Source organism: Oryza brachyantha, chromosome 6 (genome assembly GCF_000231095.2).
Source record: "Oryza brachyantha chromosome 6, ObraRS2, whole genome shotgun sequence".
In the NCBI taxonomy this organism is placed as follows: Eukaryota; Viridiplantae; Streptophyta; class Magnoliopsida; order Poales; family Poaceae; genus Oryza; species Oryza brachyantha.
The window spans coordinates 19,162,128-19,182,321 of NC_023168.2; the positions used below are offsets into that span (position 1 = coordinate 19,162,128).

Sequence of the window (20,194 nt, forward strand, 5' to 3'; positions counted from 1 at the left end):
AAAAAAATTTTGCTATTGCAACTGCATTTTTTTTCTCCTTTCAAATCGCGTCCAGAACCTTTCACCTTTATTAATTAGTACTTAGTCTATACGTACAAGCATACATGCAGGATGTCAATCTATCGATCCATCATGAATGACTGCATATATACATGCAGCTCTACGTACAGTTCTACTACTCTATACGTAGCCAGCTCGCGTATATACGTACGATCGATCGAGCTAGGCTGCATGCAGCAATACGCGCGCATAGAATTTTAACACAAGGAAATTAATGAGCTCGCGGTACGTACTATTGCCTACTGGCTATAGCTATACAGCTACGTACTTAGATATATATACACGTATGTTTTGTAATGTACTGCACTGTACGTATATATATACGAGTATCCTCGATGATCTCCAGCCAGGTCATGCATGCTAGCTACGGATGCAGCACGTACGTACAGTACAGTGTATCTTTTGCTTTGCTTCGTTGCCCAGGCAAAGGAAATTTGGCTCTGCTACGTTGATCGATCGTTGTTCACACGGGGCCTGCTGCAGGCACACGTACGGGCACACCGAGAAAAGCCAATAGTATATGATTAATTAAGTTTTAGCTATTAAAAACTTGAAAAATGAATTAATATGATTTTTAAAATAACTTTCGTATAAACTCTTTTAGCAAAAAGTACACCGTTTAGCAGTTCGGGAAACGTGCGCGTGAAAAAAGAGAGAAAAATTATACTCAACAGTGTCTCAAGAGCGAGCCGGTACGCCCGTACTTGCTCGGTTTTTTTTATTTAACGTTATTAGTGTTTTTATCCGTATTTAATTGTTTATCTTATTTAAATTATTTTATAAATTTAAAAAAAGTCAAGTTTAAAGTGCCTCGAGTAATAAATCAAATCAAATAAACTAACTAATAATTATATATTTTAATAAGATAACGGTCAAATATACGCCTTAAAAAACGGCACTAAATAAAAAATATTTGTAAAGAGTACGTACTCGTACACAGGCAGGATAGGGAGAGAAGCTTTATTTGGTTATCACAAAAGAAGGGGAATCTTTTTTCGGGTCACACGGCTCTATGATTTGGACCTGTGCATATTTGTTTCTAGTCCTCCATGCCATCCTTCTTGCATTGACTATACCTTGATGTCCCAGCTGGCCTCTTCTGTTCTAGGGATGCAAGCAGAACCTTCAATTCCTGCTTACAGTCATATGCTTCCTCCGTTGAAAAAATATGGCTAATGTTTGATTCAGAGCCTCTTCAACAAAGTTTCTATATACCTCTCCAAACTAAAATTTAGTATCTTTTTAAAATTTGAGCTCCAACAAATTTGTTAACCGGATGAACAAACCATCCAACTGGCCAAATTTGGCCATCCAAAAATACCTTGTCAATCATAACCCTACACATGAGCTCTACACATATTGTTTAGTCATTAGTGTTTAGAGAGTTATAAATAAAGATGATATTAGAGTGTGTAGCAAATATAGAGAGAAATATTTTTAGCTAGTTCGCCAAATAGATAAATTGAGAGCTAAAAATAGAGATGTTGTTGAAGATGCTCTTAGGCAACATAATTATCATAAAGACCTAATTTACCCATTTAACTATAATGTCAGATATTTTACACCCATCATATTTTTCAATTTTTCAAACGAAAGAAAATACCTCCTTGAGCTAGGTACAAGCTGGTTTGCTCCTCTAAGCGATGATGATGATGATGATGATGATAATAATAGGGCCCACATCATCAGCTACCTTCTTCATCTCTCTCCGCTTCTCTGTATCTCTTTGATGCCATGTTATTTACTCCCTTCTTCGTCCCCTTCTTTATAGGACTTACCGTTCAACCTACCTATCTTCTCAAGTTTTTATTTAGCCCACTCATCTCTCCACAGGGTATTTAACTTTTTTATCACTCTTACGAATATTCATAACAAATTTATTACTGGACCCACGTATTATAGACTCATGAGGATCCATATGTCATAGACAGTGAGTGACAAATCTGTTTTGACCACTCGTAAAGATTGGCAAAAAGTTAAATTTCCCTCCCTCCACCGCCATCTCGGGCACATGGTCATGTATATGGAGGTGGTGTGCTAAGTCTCCACACTGTGGCATGGGTGATGGCAGACAGAAGCAAATCTGAAGGCGGCAGTGCTGAGAGGAAGCAAGCTTCGAGCCACGATCGGAAGAAGTGAGCTCAGGACGGAAGGCGGCAGATCGATGACGCCTCCATCCCTTGTCGCTGCTACGATCGAGCTCCTCCCCAATCCTCACCGCTGATGTTGAGAGGGCGGCACATCTCTATCGTCAGACTGACATAATTTGAAAAAAATTATGGATGTCAAGGACCTCAGTGAGCGAGCTTAGGTGCATCGTGTATTGCGGCTACTCGTAATATTTCGATTCCTGGGGTGAAGAGATATGGGCTCCGACCGTTTCTAATTTGAAAAAAAGAATCTAAAACAACTTATTTGCAAAAAAAAAAAGTTATGGATATAACCTTTCTATATATGTCCAGCAATTAAAGAAAATATTATAAAATAAACTACAATAAAAAACCACGTGACCAACTGAAAATTTAGTTAAAAATTTTAAATTTAAACATATAAACAACCCCACGAGCGAACCGATGGGAGCGATGGCTGATGCATGCATGGTGCAGAGGACTACAGGGAGGGCCGGCGATGACAAATCCGGCAGAAGCAGAGAGGCAAATGGCGCCCGCGCCGCGCACCATCCAAACCGGTCGCCGCGGACGGTGGTCACGTCCGGCGTCGTCACCGTTACCGGCAGCTCAACCGCGTCCTCCTGACCGTCGTCGCATCTCGCACGTCGGTCCGCCGTAGAAACTCTTCCTCGGCGCCGCCAACCTCGCCGCCGGCCGCCGGCCGGCCCGACGCGCTCGCTGTCGAAGCGGCCCATTTAGACTGGGCCGAAACGGGATCCCGGAGAATGGCAGGCCCACCACATGAGTTGATTGGGCCGGAACGGTGTTGTGAGCCCCGTACGGCCCATGTCAGTCAGGCCGGAGCTGGAATTTGAGTTCCGTACGGTACATATTTATTGGGCCGGAACGGGGTCGGGAGAATATAGCGGGCTATGTTAATTGGGCCAACTCGTGTCATTCCGCTGTTTTTTTTAAGAAAAGCATATACACAAAATTATAGTAATTTCCTCCGGTTCGATACCGTTGGCTTTTAGTCTGACCTTTTATTCTATTTATTTATTAAAAATTATGGAAAAAATGTTTTCATATTAAAGTTTTCTTAATAATTTTTAATGGGTGGCTAAATATTTGTTTAAAAGTAATGATAATAAATTAAAAAACTGTAGAGAGTACCACAAACAGAAATTTTGAAAAATAAATACTCTTCGGATTTTTATCATATAGTTGACAATTCATTTTATTCAAAATTTATGAAAGTATATAAAAAATTAAGTTATAAAATATATTTCCTACTAAATCCAATCCCAACAAAATAAATAATAATTACATCAGATTAAAAAAATAAAACAAATAGTTAAACAAATACCAAAAAGTTGATGGTATCGTATACCAAAAAGTTAACGGCGGCGTCTTCTTAAAATAGGGAAAATATATACAGGAGCAGGCCGAAACGTCTCAACGAAGAGAACTGTTTTTTCGATTTATTTCTTGAAAAGTGTAACAAGAAGTTGATATATATACAATTTGTAGGCTAAGGTACAAACCTACCAAAGAATCATGGCCGTCGTCGTTACGATTCCGCCGAAGCAACCACGTTCTGGCCAATGAAGTTGACCAGGGCGAGGCCGGCGGCCCAGACGTCGTCGTCCAGCACGGACTCCTCCGGCGAGTGGCTGACGCCGCCGCGGCACCGGACGAACAGCATCCCGACCTTGGTCAGCCTGGCCATCGCCATCGCGTCGTGCCCCGCGCCGCTCATCAGCACCGGCGTCTCGCCGCCCGTGTGGCGGCCCGGCGGCGCCGCCTTCATCGACGACAGCGCCGACCGCGCGGCGCGCTCCAGCTGGGACGTCAGCTCCGCGTCGCAGGGCGTCGCCGCGGCCGCGTGCTGCAAAACAAACACCAACCATGACAACTCTGCATATATATGCATCGCAACAACGTCGCGAAACCACGGCGAGACGCTTCGGCTCCGGGCACCTTTTGCTCGACGGCGCAGTCGACCAATCTGTCGTCGCATCTCTGAAGAACGAGCCTCGAGAAGCTCGCGACGATCGTCTCCCTCACCTTGTCGTCCATGGCGCGTATGTCCACCGTAAAGTTCACCTGCAGGATAGGATAGGATGATCAGACTACCAATGAAGCTCTTCATCAGCTAGCTTAAGCTGAAACCACCATGGCGAGCCACAAGAACGCAAGCTTAGCTACCTGGCCTGGTATGACGTTGCTCGCGCTAGGCCATGTCAGCAGCTCGCCGACGGTGCAGACAAGGCCGGCGAGGGACTCCTCCGTGAAGCAGCCGCATTCCTCGTCGTAGTTGAGGAACCTGTTGGGTTGTTTGCAGAGTGTCTCCAGGGTCAGGACGAGTTCTGCAGCTGCAACCATCGGATCACGGCGCAATTTCATTGGAACCGTGCCAGCATGCCCTTGTGAACCACTTACTATTACCTAAAGAAACCAGAAAGTTGCTAAGCAATGGCAGATTGGCAGTTGAGAGCAAGCCTGCTTGTTGAGCGATTATATTTTGGCCAATCAGCTACCACTTTTACTGTGAGAATCACATAGCAAGTAAAAGATTTGGATACTTCAGAACAATATCAAACAGCTACTTTGGTGACGGCCACACTCTTAATTATCTCCTGAACAGTTACCCAGATAGGTTGGTTACTACAGTTCTGTTAAAGAAAGCTCGTGCCATAACATTGTACTTGATTGATATTTTAGTAAGAAAGAACTCTAAGCTGGTACAGTCTTTCAAAATAGTTTGTTAAACGAGAAGCTTATAAACTACTAATAAAGGTCTTCAGTTGTACACTGATTACGCATAATAAAGTTCTTCAGTTGTCCACTGATGACCCGACCTTAGTTTTCACTTTGAGTACTGACACTCTTTGCTAAAGAATGACCAGCAGTCTAGTTGCTTACTTGATTGTTTACTTGCTCCTGGTCTTTTTAAAGAGCATGCCAATTGTTTGGAAAAGTTGGTCTAAATTTAGTACACAATGCTACCTGGCCATGTTTTAATTTTCTTTTCAAAAACGAGTCATATTTTTACCTTGTAGTTCTTTAAGTGTCACTGTTTTACTTCTGACAAAAATTTGTATAAACTAGAAAGTGATCACACCTTCAATCGTGTTTGTCCTGCAATTCCCTTTACAACACCAAGTGGATAACGGAGCGCTTCCAGGACAGGCCCTTGTTCAATGTGAACCTAACCAAAAAAAAAAAGATGTAAATGCTGCATTTCCTATATCTGTTATATGAAAATAATACGCAGTATTTTGTACCTCAACATAACTCCCCACAGACTCCGGGCTGTACTTTATTTCACCAAGAGTAGCAGCGGTTGCCTCAAAAGAATTCAGCTTTAGAGCATCTTCAACTGTTGTGCCACTGAAGATGTTGAATCCAACATATAGGATTAATCAGCAAACAATTTCAAACGGCAGTTCGATTGGTTTATGCAAAAAAAAAAGACAACCTCTTGTCAGATACTTGTAAAATTGATTCAGGTAGTGTACCAGCTACAGCGGCGCTTCCCAGAAAAGTTGTTTGGAATCTAACACCCTCCTCATCGCTGAATGCAATCACCTGGGGTTTACCAGGTAACAATGATTACTGTGCATTGCCATGGTGATATTTCAAATGTAAAAAAATGCTAACTAGATTGTACTCTTCCGTGGTTCAGCATACTCCTTGAGCCATATTAGGTCAAAATCGTTGAAGTCAACCAATGGCAGATGAATTGACTCTGTAATGAACACCGAAACGTACATGCTAGTCTTACTCTAAAGATAATACTATAGCATGAGTTAACATAAGAGATCTGACAGCTTTGTGAATTATGAATACCAAGAACAGGTATATATTCTTCTCTACATAAGCAAGCGAACAGCCAACTGAGTAAGCATTGTACATTGGATTCATTCAGGATTAAATAGGTATATATTTGTAGTCTTTTGGATAATCTATTGTGCTAGCAGACGAATAGACCACACATGTACTTTGCAACCTACTACACTAATTTAAGCGAGAACAGATTGATGACTTAGACAACACATAATAAATTAAGTATTAACTATTGCAAGCGAGAAGTGTCAGTTTGAGAGTGAATAAAGAGGACGAAGTAAAAAAATCACACAAAACGAGATATCTCATTAGTAAATGATAAATAGTATTAGCTATTGCACACTTAAAAATGTATTAATATGATTTTTAAAGCAACTTTTAGATATACTTTTTGCCAAAAAAAAGGACACATCTTTAACCGTTTAGGAAACGTGCTCACAGAAAACGAGTAAAATTTTGTTTCTTTTCCTTTCTTTCATGTGCAAACGAACAGAGCCTAAGATAGTAAAATACACAACACAGGAACAAGTAGTGCGCAGATAAGCGTCTTATTTGTAGGACACATGTGACTCATCATGCAACTAGCAAGGAAAAGGATAGCGACTAGTGCAAACCACACATAAATTCTTGCAATAGAAACAAATTATGCCAATAAAGTAGTAACATCATTAACACACTGAAAACACTAGAAAATTTCTCTAACCTCTACTGGTCTGGTAATTCTCTGAAGTTTCCCAGTAACTTTGAAAACCTTCAAAGCAGAGATTGCAGAAATAATACCCAGAGATCCATCATACATGCCGGCATCAATAACAGTGTCCTGTTTCCCTCCAAAAAAAAACTTTATCAGTGATTCTATTTAACTATCAGTTGTGTGGCAGCATGAAAAAAATATATTTATTTCTCACCATGTGAGATCCAATCAATAAGGCCTCACTGGTTGAGTTGGCCGGTTCAAATCGACCGTGAATGTTGCCCATTTGATCAACCCACCTTCATATAGGTACGGATTGGTCAGCTATGGTCAATGTTTGAGAAAATGACTGCAGTATAAACAAGAGAAGAAAATCTACGTTGTAAGTCCGGCGTCTTTCATCCAGCTGATAATGACAGCAGAGGCTCTGATAGAAGCAGGACTCAAGAAGGTCCTCTCAAGATATCCTTCACCATCAGATATCTGGTTGACATAAAACAACGCCGTGTTAGGACTGCATATACAAATTGTTAGGAAATAGAGTAAAAATAAGATGCAGCGCGGATCTTTGAAACCAGGATTTGCTCGGTTTAGATACTTAATATGCCAGCGCTGCAGAACGTGAAAACTGAGCAACCTTCATAGCGTAAGGCCATCTAAGCCGGCCGAAAAAAAAGGTATGGATATGATTCAGTCGAATGTCCAACAAACACAACACGAAAAAAGACCAAAAGCTGCTAAAGTTTGATGTTTTAGCACCCAACGAAAATGTAATTTGCCCCACCAAACAACAGAGAATCTAGTATATATCTGCAATCTTTTTTGCATAGATTGGAATTGCCAGCTTTCTTGTCATGGTCTCTACTGCTAAGATATCTTCAAAATGATAAGCTCGTGTTCTCTCCAAGGAGGTAGTGCAATTACTGTACCTATGATTAAAAGGGGATATTTACCGCTGTTCATCTACTGCACGACATCAAAATGGGAAGATTTTATCTGTTTACAGCTGTGGTTATTTGGGTATCAAAACTTGTCCAGCTAGCACCTAGAACTAACTCGATTTCGAACTACGATGGCATCTAATTTAAGCAGTCCAAACAATCGCTATACCCGGACGAGATTCCCGTATCCCGGGCTTAAAAGGCGGATCAAGAACTGAGTATTCCAGCGACCACAGAACCAACCGGAGAAGAATCTGACCATGCCGAGTTCTTTGAGCCTGAGCACTGTCTCATCCCTCAGGATCTCCCTGTAGAGGCCGTCTCCTCCCAGCTCCAATCCATCTAAACAACCAGATGCACCACAACACAAAAACCATGTATGTATCTCAGAAACTCTTCCAACACACAAAAACACAAAAAAAGAACAGTTCTTTCTTTTGCATATATAGATGGCAATGAACGGCAACAAACTGTAATCATCCATCGATCCAATCCAAGACCCACCCAAGACTGGAAGAACCGATGCGGCGAGGAAGAGGATGAGGAGGTGGAGGGATGGGTGGCACCTGGGGAAGGAGAGGAGGAGGAGGAGAGCCATGGCCGCTTTTGCTTCCGCGTGTGTGTGGCCCGTGGGCTCCGATGGCTCTCCTCCCTCTCTGTCCCTCGGAGGGGTGTGGCTGTGGCGCAAGGCGGCTGCTTTTATAGGAGGCTTTCGTCTCCCACTTCCCACTTGGGATCCACCTCCACCTCCACTGCCAGGATTAGTGTGAATCTCTCCTGGTAGAGCGATTAGCACGCGAGCCCGTGAGCGAGGCTCGCTGGGCTGTTGCTGTGGGCATGGCGGAATGGCGTCAGTACTTGTCAGCCACATTTTATCACACGGCCGATGGCTTGCCTTTTCTTCCGAAAAACAAATGATATATTTATAAATAAAAAATAATTCATGAATAAAATTTTCATTCATGTGTTTTTATGATCTAGAGCAATGCTAAAAAATAAACTATAAGCGATAACATCAAATTCAATTCTAAATTTAAGACTAAAATTTTAAATTTTTGGTTTACAAGTACGACTAAAAGAAAAGGGCAATGATGTGAGTTTATTTGTTTGGTAATAAACTGTGCAGATTTTTTTTTATCTTTCGCGTACCCTTTCCATATTACAACTGTTTGTATTTAAAGAGTTTTTATATAAAAGTTCATTATTTCACCTATTTAAGTAGTTTTTTACTATGAGATTAATTTTATCATTTATACTAAATCTTATAATGTTTTATTTCTCTTATTTTATGATAAAAAGAACACAGCTGATTAAGTTAATACACATAGAGTACCAGTTAACAAATTTCCAGTAAAAGAAAAATCCTAAGGACACCTTTGATTCAAAGTAAATTTATGGGAATTTTAGAGGATCTCATTTTTATTTTTCCTATAAAGCTCTTTGAATCAAAGAAATGAATCCTATGAAATTCCTATGGAATATCTCTTCCCATACAAGTTTCGGAGAAAATTTAACAAGAGGCAGAACCTCATGAAAAAAATATTTTGAGTATTTCTCTATCATCAAATTGCTGTATTTTTTCTGTGATCTAATCAAACGGTTGTTCTTATTTTTTTTTATTTCTCTGTTTTTTTTCATTTCTGAGATTTAAATGGGCTTAAAAAATGGGGAGAGCCAGAGAAGGGAAAGAAAGGTGAAAAAAAAGGGAATGAAAGGAGCGAACGGAACGGATTCCGTTTCGCAACGGGAGTCCCTCGCATCACGTGTCCCTGATCGAACCGAGGACCTTTCTGGATACAACACTTCCCACCGTCGATCAGGACACGTGTACGGCGAATGGGGCACGGCCATGCATGCACACGCACGTCGCACTGACGCTGACGCACGCGAGAGAAGAGAGGCATTCCAGCGGCCTATCTAAATTCGGTCACATATATTTTTGTTTAGACAATAATCTAAAATAATTTTATTATTTATATCTCTTCGTAATCTAGCAGATCATCCATATATGTCATTTTTTTCTATATCTCTAGAGAATAGAGAAAACATTTAAATATGATTTTTGTTCATGCTAAAATAGATGACATCAAAAGATAAAAGATAAGATGAATGATCTGTTGAAACTCATCTTTTACTCTCTCTCTGTTTTTAGAATAAAGGATGACATAACTAATCTGCTAAGGATGCTTTTTGAAGACAAATTTTAAATTGAGTTTAAAGATAAAAATATTTATGTCCACTACCCTCTCCATGAGAAAAGAAAGAAACAGCTCCTCACGAGACAACGAAATAATTTGTATAGAAAATTTTATAATAAATAAGCTATTTATTCCGTTGCCGTTGCGACAGGGAGCCGGACAAGTAGCGTAGGCAGCGGTGGTGGTGGTGAAAGATTCGAGTAGTAGCGCGCAGAGAATCTGGTGGTCCACGTCGCTATCCCAATCCCAATCCCACCCGAGCCAGCGGAATCTGGAATCCAGCCGGGTCTCCAACAAACAACCAGCAGCCTCCACTGACGGGTGGGCCCACGGGGAACGGTGGGGCCCTAGGCAGTGGTGCTGATGCATGCATGCAAGTAGGTAGGTGGTCGAGAGATGGACGTGTTGGGGTTGGATTCCGCCACTAGCTGATCATGATGTGAGATTGACAAACATAGCACTGCTCCCATTTATATATATCAACATTTTCTGTCTATATCTACATTTATTTACATTTATATATTAATACATACGATGATTTTTATTTATCTATATTTATTAGCATATCGTTATTAAAAAACCGGGTTCCTTTGCTGTACTACTCATAGCGTCATAAGGCACATACAAGAGAAAATATGGTTAGAGGATGCGAGACAACAAGTAATCCGATGATCAACAACAGTTAAATTAAATTACATGATAGTATAAAATAAATTATAATAAAATACTCACTAATTATAGAAATTTCTGAATAAAACGGATGATGAAAAACTCATGCTGAAAAATTAATATAAAAAGTGAGAGGCAGTACTAGTTTATGCACAGCATGAAGCGTGCGGGTTGGACGTATGTGGCGGCACCTGACACCTCACTAGTGTGGGACCTGTGGGTGATGGATTAAGCATTAGATCAAGGCTAATAATATAGCCAACAAGCCGACTGTAAGACTCTTTATAGTCTTTTTATAGCCCACTCATATAATGGTTAGCTCTTCATCTTTAATATAGGACTCACATGTCTCTCTCACATGGTGTCTTGGTTCTTATGCATGAGCTGGCTATAAGCTTATAGCCAGCTTTTCCTCTCTCTCATCCCTTCTCTCTTCCACATCAGCATTTAGCTGACTTATAGCCAGCTATTATACTTGCTCTTAAAGCCAGGGGCAGAGGTTAGTTCTGCTGATCTGCAGCTTGCATCTGCAAAATCTGAATATTATATATTCAGATCAGGTTCTTTACATTATATATTCTCTTCATTGATTATCTGTTCGAGTGTTTATAAAAGATTATCTGCATGACATTACTAAAATAGAAGACCGCAAGGATACCATTATAATCTTACGAAATCGTACATATGTTATTCTGGCTCACGTATCATTGATTTAAGTGAACTCCACATGTCATCAAGATACAGTAAGATATCTCTAACTTTACAATATCATAATGATACGGTTATAAATTTTCCTTACTAAAATGTGTGAGCATGTCGATGGAAGTAGGTTAGATGAATCTATACATACATATAAAACACATATATTGATCTACTGTTAAATCTAAATATGATAAAAAAAAATTTATATTGGAATATATGGTGTGATCAGTAAAAGATAAAAATCACGATACGTTTGTATAAAATCTTGACTTATTGGATTATTAACAAGAAAAAGGTGAGATTGATATGCCTCCACGCAAGGATAGCACTGCACTCGTCCGTCATGGATCAAAATTCCCAACTCCACTATCGCACCCAGTTCTAATTAAGTTCTAACCATACTCTCGTTATATTATGCATGATGGCCAACGGTTAAGAATGAACCGTAGTGATCTATGACTCGTCTTCTCATGTCTGCATTAGCTGAACCAAGTGTTATACTCCTTTCATGTTTTTTTATTTGATACCATTGACTTTTAAATCTATACTTTGACTGTTCGTTTATTTAAAAAATTTATATAATTATTAATTATTTTATTGTGATTTTATTTATCACTAAAGAAAGTTTAAGTATTACTTCTAATTTTATATATTTATATAAAAACTTAAATAAGATAAATGATTAAATATATACCTAAAATTTAACGGCGTTAAACAAAAAAAGGAGAGGAGTATATTGAATGCTCTTGTTTGTCTTTTCAAGCACCGAGTGGCCCAAAACCTATTAGTGCTTTCTGTCTTTTGGCAAAACACTATTCTGCTTTTTGTCATGATACTATTATCGAATCATAACTAAACTAATAAGCACCTAGAACCAACTTTCTTCCCTGTATATGTCGTCTACAGTCCGATTATTGTCTCTTCTCCACCACGATAGGCAAATTTATTTATGTGGGTCCGAATCTCATTATGTTTTATGGATTTTTAATTTACACGTTTTTCAAGCTTCTAAATAATATATTTTATCAAAAAAATCGGAATCATATGAATTAGATAATTCTTTAGTCATTCAATCATAGCTAACTTAAACAGGACCTTAGTAGCAAAATAAATTAATCCTCAAATGGAACCCATTATGACAAGTGGCCAGTGTGTAAAATATTGAATACGTAAAAATCATATGATCTGTTATATATTTCACTGACCTCCGCAGGTGACCTCCGCGGGTGTATTTATAACATATGTACGGGATAGAAACTTAGAGTACAAGATAAATATTCTATCGTATCTCTCTAAAATATTATCTTTATCTCTAGAGTTTCTATTAGACTAGCTTTATTATCTCTAATCGTATATGTATATATATACATATCTCATTCCCCCACAATCGTAACGGGAGCGGAGTGAACGATTGCAACTGGATTTAAATCTTGTGTTTTCATTGTCTTCTCTTCTTTGTTCCACCATCATCAATTGCATATCCGATGGAGGGTCCTCCACCTTGGTGACTTCGTCTCTTTTTGTATGGCTGTGTCACTGTATGCCGTCCCTTGTCTCTGCTGGCATGTCATGAACGATAGCGATGATCACGATAATAGAGATGCTTTTGACTAGAATTATCGAGGATAATTTGCTACAATATCCGTTCGCACAAGAGTTTTCTATATAAAGTTCGCTAATTACATTTATATTATAAAGTAAGTTCATTTAATCATTTATACCCTTAAATCAGATTGTACACGGTGCAAGCAAAACCCATCAAAACCATGAAACCAAACTGGACCGGCTCTGAAATACGGTTCGCACTCGGGTTCTTTTGTTGCTGGGTCTAGATTGTTTGAAGTGCATCTGGTTTGGGTACAGAACGGGTTAAAACCGACGAATCATTTCAACCCATCCTCTTCCTTATTTTTATCGCTTTTGTTTATACTTATAACTTAAAATTTAAATTTTTAATCTTATATTTAGAGTTGATTTAGAGGTTTTTTCACCGAATTTACTTTTTAGCATTGTCTTTTAGATTAATAAGAAAGCATATATAAAATTTTTATTTATAAATTAATTCATTTGGAAATATATCGTTTGGGTTTCTTCGTAAAAAACCAAACAATCATTGTAGCTAATTCATAAATAAACTTTTATATATGTGCTCTCAATGATCTAAAGGTTAAGCCCGAAAAATAAACTACGATGAAATCATCAAATCAACTCTAGGTTTAAACTTAAAAGTTTAAATTTTAGTTTACAAGACGAGGCTGCTTACACCGTGCGGACGAGGCATGTGCTGTCTCTCAGACAATCACCGCATCGATCCATTTGCAAACCTATTTTCTAACTGAAGATTATATTGCAGCGGTAAAAAAAAAAGAAGCAAAAACACGAATTGCATACCCGATTACTGACAACTGGTAATTCACCAGGCGAGTGAGAGAGACGAAGGCTGCGTTCGGGAGTGGGGTGGTGAGGGTAAGTTATCCAGCGCATGAAAAACGTAATAATAGATTAGTACATAATTAATTAATTATTAATTACTGAAAAAATATAAAATAGATTAATATGATTTTTTAAAACAACTTTTCTATAGAAATTGTTTATAAAAAATACATCATTTAGTAATTCAGGAAGTGTGCGCGCGAAAAACGAGGATGGTTAGATAACTTACATCCTAGCCGAACGCGGCCAAAGAACCAAGAGAACCCGACCGAAAATCGAAAGGCTGTAAAAGCAACAGCGCCCACATATAGACCCAAAGTAGAGAAGGCGCCATCGGCCTTTTCTCATCTCATTTCTGCGACGAAACGGGCGAAGGAAGGGGAACCTATGTACGTATACACATACAGTAGTAGTATGTCAGAGTCACTCTACGGTTATCTGCAGCACGGTCGTCAGCCTTGGTTTTCTGTATCTTCTCAGAAGCAGCGAGGAGCAGACCACGCTCACGGACGAGAAGGCCATGCAGGCGCCGGCGAGCCACGGCGGCATCTGGAGCCGGGTGAACGGGAACAGCGCGCCGGCGGCGACCGGGATGGCCACCACGTTGTACGCCATGGCGAAGAAGTAGTTCCACCGGATCCGGCTGAAGGTCTTCCGGGAGAGGTCGATCGCCGTGATCACGTCCTCCAGGTTGTTCCTCACCAGCACGTAGTCCGCGGCCTCGATGGCGATGTCGGTGCCGCCTCCTATGGCCATCCCGACGTCGGCGGCCGCCAGCGCGGGGGAGTCGTTGATGCCGTCCCCGACCATGGCGACGATGCTCCCGTCCTTTTGGAGGGAGCGAACGACGTCGGCCTTTCCTGCGGGCATGACTTCAGCTCTCACGTCCTCGATGCCTACCTGCCATGAACACAAAATCGAGACATACGAGGAGGTGTTCAGGTAGGTAAATGATGAACATTATGGATCAAGGAAGGTAATGGAGACTAACCTCCTTTGCGACGGCTTTTGCTGTTCTCCAGTTGTCACCTGTGAGCATCACGGGATGAACACCCATCTTTTTTAGTCCTTCCACAACTACACCAGCCTCTCTTTTCAGGGGATCGGTTATCCCCATTAAACCCACAAAACTATCATCGTACGACACAAGAATGCCTGTTTTTGCATTCATTTCCAGGTCTACCAGGAAATTTTCAGCTTCTGGAGGAACGTTCACGCCATTTTCAGTAATCAAAGTACGATTACCAACCTGCCAAACAGTTATGTCTAGATAATCAGTGGCTTAATTTAAAAGGAGGTCCAGCATTAGATGGTTTGCACTTGTACACTGTTTTCAGCTCTGTTGCAAGGAAGGCAGGGAAGAATAATGGCAGCATATGACTCACCAGAACTTTCTTCCCACTAATCATGCATTGAACCCCTTTGCCTGGCAAGGCAGAGAAATCTTCAACTTGAAGGAGCCACTTAGATAATATCTCTTCTTTTCTTTGCTCAATTCCATTTTTAGATGTAGGGAGCTTGCCAAAGAAATGGAAATGAAATGCATACTCCACAATAGCTTTTGCCAGAGGATGCTCGCTGCTTGCCTGGGTACAAAACAAAATATTTTTTTTTTACATTTAACAAGATAATATGGACAAGGGTGGCTAAAACCCTGAGGAGCAAAACATAGTGGTTTATCATACTGCTATGAGGCACACAATTAACCAGACCAAGACACACTATTTTTTGCTACAGCTTGATACGAACTACACAAGTAACTTGAGACCAAATTTTGCTTTACCTCTGCAGATGCTACTAGCGTGAGGAAATCCCCAAGGTCCATTCCTGAGAAAACCTTCGCTGTTGTTACAACTGCCTTTCCTTGTGTCAGCGTCCCTGTTTTATCAAAAATCACATAATTTACATTTTGAGCCCTCTCCAGGGCATCTCCACCCTTTACAAGTACTCCATGATTAGCTCCAACTCCAGTTGCCACCATCACAGCTGTAGGTGTTGCCAGACCAAGGGCACAAGGACAAGCAATCACAACTACAGCTATTGCAAACATGAGAGAGAAAACAAAGCAGTTGCTAGTTCCAGAAATCCATGAATTTGGATATGCTCCCACCCATCCACACAAAAACCTACAAAGCAGCCAATGTACATGTAAAAAAGTTGATGTAAAAAAGTTGAAGTTTAAGACTATCACTCAGAAACTATGTTAGTGGCACTTGAACTTACCATACAAGGAACGTTATTATAGACAAGGTGATGACAATCGGAACGAAAATGCTAGCCACCTGAAATCACAATGCAGGTGGTTTCAGCATTAACCAAAACAGGCATTAACCTATAATCATTACCGTGCTTTTAGGAAACACATGCTTTTCACAGCAAAACTAGTCTATTCTTCCCAGAATTCTATTGAAATTTTCAGAATATGCAAAAGGCTCGAGTATCTTTTGTATTAAGAAAGCGTTGAAGGTCAATAATAGGTTACAACTCATAACACCAGAAGGTCCAGAACTAGAAGCAACATAAGAACGATATTGTTAAAAGGGCACGTGTGAATAATCAAATTCTTATATAAACAAACAACATTCGCTTGCAACATTTTCAAGTATGGAAAATAGTAATCAGATCACAAAAAATGCTGACCCTTTTAATGTTAACAGATAAAGTACTACTAGTAAATAATATCTACTGACTAAGTAAATCAAGGACATCACTAAAAAAATGGAAGTGTACTCACATAATCAGCAAATTTCTGTATAGGGGCTTTGGACATCTGAGCAGTTTCAACCAGAGATATAATCTGACTCAGAACTGTCTCAGATCCTACTTTGTTTGCTTGTATATGAAGGACGCCATGCAAGTTCATTGTCCCTCCAATTACTGCACTGGATACTTCTTTGGCAATGGGTGCAGATTCACCAGTTATCATACTTTCATTGACATGGCTTGCTCCCCACACGACAACACCATCAGCAGGAACTTTTGAACCAGGAAGCACTTTTAAGATGTCTCCAGGTTGAACTAATAGTGCATCAATCTCTCTCTCCTCGACGTATTTTCCTTCTGTATTTGCAAAGAACAATGTGAGATTGTGAATATTGATAGTATAAAAAATACACACAAGTTGGCTAAAACAAATCCAAAATAGTCTCCCGAATTGATGGATGGGTGTGCCTTAATTGTATATATTTCAAAGGACAAAAATTTTACCATATACCTTTGTCTTTCAGAAGCAAAAGAGCAGTAGCAGGGACCAATTCTACAAGCTTCTTGATAGCATCTGAAGTCTTTCCTTTTGCAAGAACCTCAAGATATTTTCCGAACAACACAAATGTAATGATCATTGCACTTGTCTCAAAATATATGGGAGGCCGAAATCCAGTGAATGCTCCGTATATGAGTGCACAAACAGAGTACACATATGATGCAGTGGTGCCGAGAACAACTAACACATCCATATTTGTAGAGCCGTGTCTCAGGGCCCTATAAGCCGCAACATAGAACCGTTTGCCAACAACAAACTGTACAATGCTTACCAATATCCACTTCAGCAAATCTCCCATACGAAATGGTCCACAATGCATTAGTAGTATTGCACTAATGAAAGGTATACGAGGGCAGACCATGCGTATAAAAAATACAGGAATCTGGTGCAAGGACACAATTGAATAGAGTTAGTAAGAAAGTGGCCTTGCAACGCAGGTTCAAAAGTGTTCTGGAATAGCAAGAAGAAAAATAATGATGTAGCTAGGGAAAATACTTTAACACCACTATCATTCAGTGCTGCCAAATTTGCTGCAAATATCAAGTAAATGTGAACATGTTTTCCTATGGCATCTCAACTTGGTGGGTTTCACATGTAAGATAAAGAAAGCATTTAACATTTGCCAATTACTTCAGATGACACAGGGGCCAATGGTCACTATTTAAGACAGGAATATCTAAGGTTCTGTTTTTCCATATAAGTGCCACAGAGGTCTGTGAGATCAATCCTCCAGGTGGCAATCATGTCAAGGATATCCTTAGAAACATTCATCCAACTATATAACCTTTGGGCAAGGATGCATCACTATGTCTGTGGAGAAAAGGAAGTGCAAAGGTTAAAACTTACACTTAAGAATAAACTTGAGCGGAGAAGATGAAGCATTTTGGAGGCCTCCTGTGCATCATTTGAAGCCCCTCGTGCATATGGATTCTGCACATGAGCTTTCAATCTTCCATTGCTTCCTGTCTCAATTGCGTCCACAATTGATCTCAGACCAACTGCTTCCGGATCAAATACAACTTCTACTTCTGAGACAGTAGCGTTTACATCAAACTGTCGCAAACCAACCATCTTCTTAAGGATATCATGTAATATATTAGCATCCCTCTCTGTGTGCAATCCAGTCAGACCTAGCAAAATCTTATCTTGCTCACTGCTCTGTAAGAATGCAGCTTCAAAACCAGCATCCTCAATAGCCTGGACAATTTCATCCTTGTTAATGGCTGTAGGATCATACTCAACTTCCCCTAGTGATGTTGCCAAAGCAACAACAGCTCCTTTTACACCAGGTAGCTTTTTCAAAATCCCCTCAACTGAGTTCACACAATTAGCACATGTCATTCCTCCTATCCTAAATTGTGCTGACAAAGTCTTTTGTGCCTTAGGCTGAGAGATCGCAGAATCTGGGAGAATTTCTGCATCGAATCCAGCATCTTCTATAGCTTCTATTATATCCTCAACCTACATAAACAAGTTCCCAAGTAAGAATTGCAGGTAGATAAATGCCCCATATAAGCTAAAAATGTATGTCTGCAATGAATAGTGGGTGTCCATTAAATCTAATTGTATCTGTATGCCTATTATGCAGAGGAGGTAACAAATAGAACTTGCTGCTAAATGTGCACTTAATAATCAAGAAGACCATCCTTAATAGGTCCAATAAAAACAAAACGATGAAGCACATCAGCAATTTTCTAGCACAACTTAACTAATGTTCACATTAATAGTCGTTACAACAATCATTTGGAGTTCCAGTCAAAAATGAAGTGCGGAACGCACATGAACGTACTTTGCAACATAATAACCAAAGCCATTCATAACTTTTAAAACTGTGAATTTACACTAGTACTATGATAAGAGTAAATCTTATCACTGCTAAAAGTTTATACACTTACATGTTAATTACTGGCCACAAAATCAGTCCGCAACATTGTTTTGCATTTATTTTTGCTCAAAGGAATGCTTCATGATGACTATTTAGCAACCACATAACTCGGGACTCTAAATTTAGCACCCTTTTGACATTCCCCCCCGGAAAACATGACTCGGCTGCTCCCTAGCTCAGCAGCCAACAAAACGCTGTTCTAGTACAGCAGTTACCCCATTTCTGCCGGTACAAACAACCAATTGCAGCAAAATGCCAGCCCCAAATCCCACAACTCAGAGTCCACCCACAATCACGAGCTTGTAAGTTGCAACAAGGTTACAGCACATTCAACCGCCAAAGCAAAAAAGAGCACCAAGCTCTGGACACAGGGCTAACTAACCACATTTCACGAATCAAATTATGAAACATTATCACCGCAAGGTTAATTCAGCAAAAAAAAATCGTCTCGGCCTAAAACCAAAATTTGCAAAATCATACAAGGTTGACTCAGTCACACGTAGTAAATTCAAACTACTATTGTTTAAAAAAAATGTAAAATGAAATGCACCGAGTTCTAAGTTCTACTTGGTAGCGAAAATCACGACCGAGCAGCGTGATCCAGCCTCCTAAAATCCTTCTCTACCGCACCAACCATCACCCATGCAGCAATTCGAGCCGAAAAAACACTTGAAACAAATTACCACCAGGTAAACGTCAACAAGCTCACGAATCCCCGGACGCGCAAAACTCGGTCTCCACCTCCACGGGCACAAACACGCAAGGATCATCACATCACATCACACCACACCACACCACATCACGGCGGCGGCATCACCTTGACGAGCGCCGGGTCGAACACGACGCGGGCGCGGTTCTGGAGCAGGGACACGGCGACGCGCCGCACGCCGCGGCGGGCCGAGACGGCGCCCTCGACGGCGCTCGTGCACGCCGAGCACGTCATTCCGGTGACCCGCACGTGCGCCTCCTCCTCCTCCTCCTCCGCCCCCGCCGGCCCAGCGCCCCCCATCTCCTCGTCGTACGAGTCCAGCAGCCGGACGTCCTCCATCTCGTCGCCGCCCCCACCCGCCGCCGCCGGCCGGCCGCCGCCGGCGACCGCCGAGAGCTGCAGGTGGGCCATACTTGTCAGAGGCGAGTATTTGGTGGGAGAGAATACACAAGAGAAGAGGAGACGAAAGCGAGGAGAAGAGGCGAGGCGGATTTATATAAACGGAGCAAAAAATTAATTAAGTGCAGGGAGCTAACTGCGATGATTTACGTAGTTGAGGGGGTTATTTGGAAAAAAATTCGTATATTTAAATATACTTGAAAATTATTGTCTTTGCTTTTAGCTGGGAGAGGCAAATTTGGCCATATGATCTTTCCCGTTTTTGACTTTTTGTCAGATGCT

The 20,194-nt window shown here is 40.6% G+C and overlaps 2 protein-coding genes across 5 annotated transcripts; both read right to left on the reverse strand.

The window, feature by feature from the left end:
• Positions 1-3,631: 3,631 nt before the first annotated feature.
• LOC102702768 (probable allantoate deiminase) lies at positions 3,632-8,341 on the reverse strand. 4 transcript variants are annotated; one of them, XM_040525224.1, is made up of 11 exons: positions 8,127-8,341; positions 7,915-7,997; positions 7,094-7,197; positions 6,929-7,013; positions 6,724-6,840; positions 5,653-5,762; positions 5,459-5,564; positions 5,296-5,382; positions 4,380-4,619; positions 4,152-4,277; positions 3,632-4,059 (listed from the first exon to the last, which is right to left on the reverse strand). In XM_040525224.1, exons 1-11 carry the CDS (start codon positions 8,251-8,253, stop codon positions 3,742-3,744), a joined length of 1,503 nt encoding a protein of 500 aa, XP_040381158.1. In that variant the 5' UTR covers positions 8,254-8,341; the 3' UTR covers positions 3,632-3,741. The 4 variants fall into 4 exon arrangements, with proteins under 4 accessions (XP_040381158.1, XP_040381159.1, XP_040381160.1 ...); XM_040525225.1 differs by having other exon boundaries at positions 8,160-8,340; XM_040525226.1 differs by having other exon boundaries at positions 7,899-7,997; positions 8,160-8,249.
• Positions 8,342-13,977: 5,636 nt separating this feature from the next.
• LOC102703046 (cation-transporting ATPase HMA5) lies at positions 13,978-19,957 on the reverse strand. The gene is made up of 9 exons (XM_015838185.2): positions 19,622-19,957; positions 17,766-18,380; positions 16,872-17,301; positions 16,392-16,717; positions 15,881-15,939; positions 15,441-15,783; positions 15,043-15,243; positions 14,649-14,906; positions 13,978-14,557 (listed from the first exon to the last, which is right to left on the reverse strand). Exons 1-9 carry the CDS (start codon positions 19,922-19,924, stop codon positions 14,081-14,083), a joined length of 3,012 nt encoding a protein of 1,003 aa, XP_015693671.2. The 5' UTR covers positions 19,925-19,957; the 3' UTR covers positions 13,978-14,080.
• Between the last annotated feature and the right edge of the window lie 237 nt (positions 19,958-20,194).

Excerpts from the sequence above, each read along its gene's own strand:
- LOC102702768 (XM_040525224.1), bottom strand. The coding sequence starts at position 8,253 with ATGGCTCTCCTCCTCCTCCTCTCCTTCCCCAGGTGCCACCCATCCCTC. Across the intron at positions 5,763-6,723 it reads GAATTACCAGACCAGTAGAG|GTGATTGCATTCAGCGATGA; the intron begins GTTAGAGAAATT and ends GGTAAACCCCAG. Across the intron at positions 4,060-4,151 it reads ACTGCGCCGTCGAGCAAAAG|CACGCGGCCGCGGCGACGCC; the intron begins GTGCCCGGAGCC and ends TTTGTTTTGCAG.
- LOC102703046 (XM_015838185.2), bottom strand. The coding sequence starts at position 19,924 with ATGGCCCACCTGCAGCTCTCGGCGGTCGCCGGCGGCGGCCGGCCGGCG. Across the intron at positions 16,718-16,871 it reads TTTGCTTCTGAAAGACAAAG|AAGGAAAATACGTCGAGGAG; the intron begins GTATATGGTAAA and ends TTGCAAATACAG. Across the intron at positions 15,244-15,440 it reads CGCTAGTAGCATCTGCAGAG|GCAAGCAGCGAGCATCCTCT; the intron begins GTAAAGCAAAAT and ends TTTTGTACCCAG.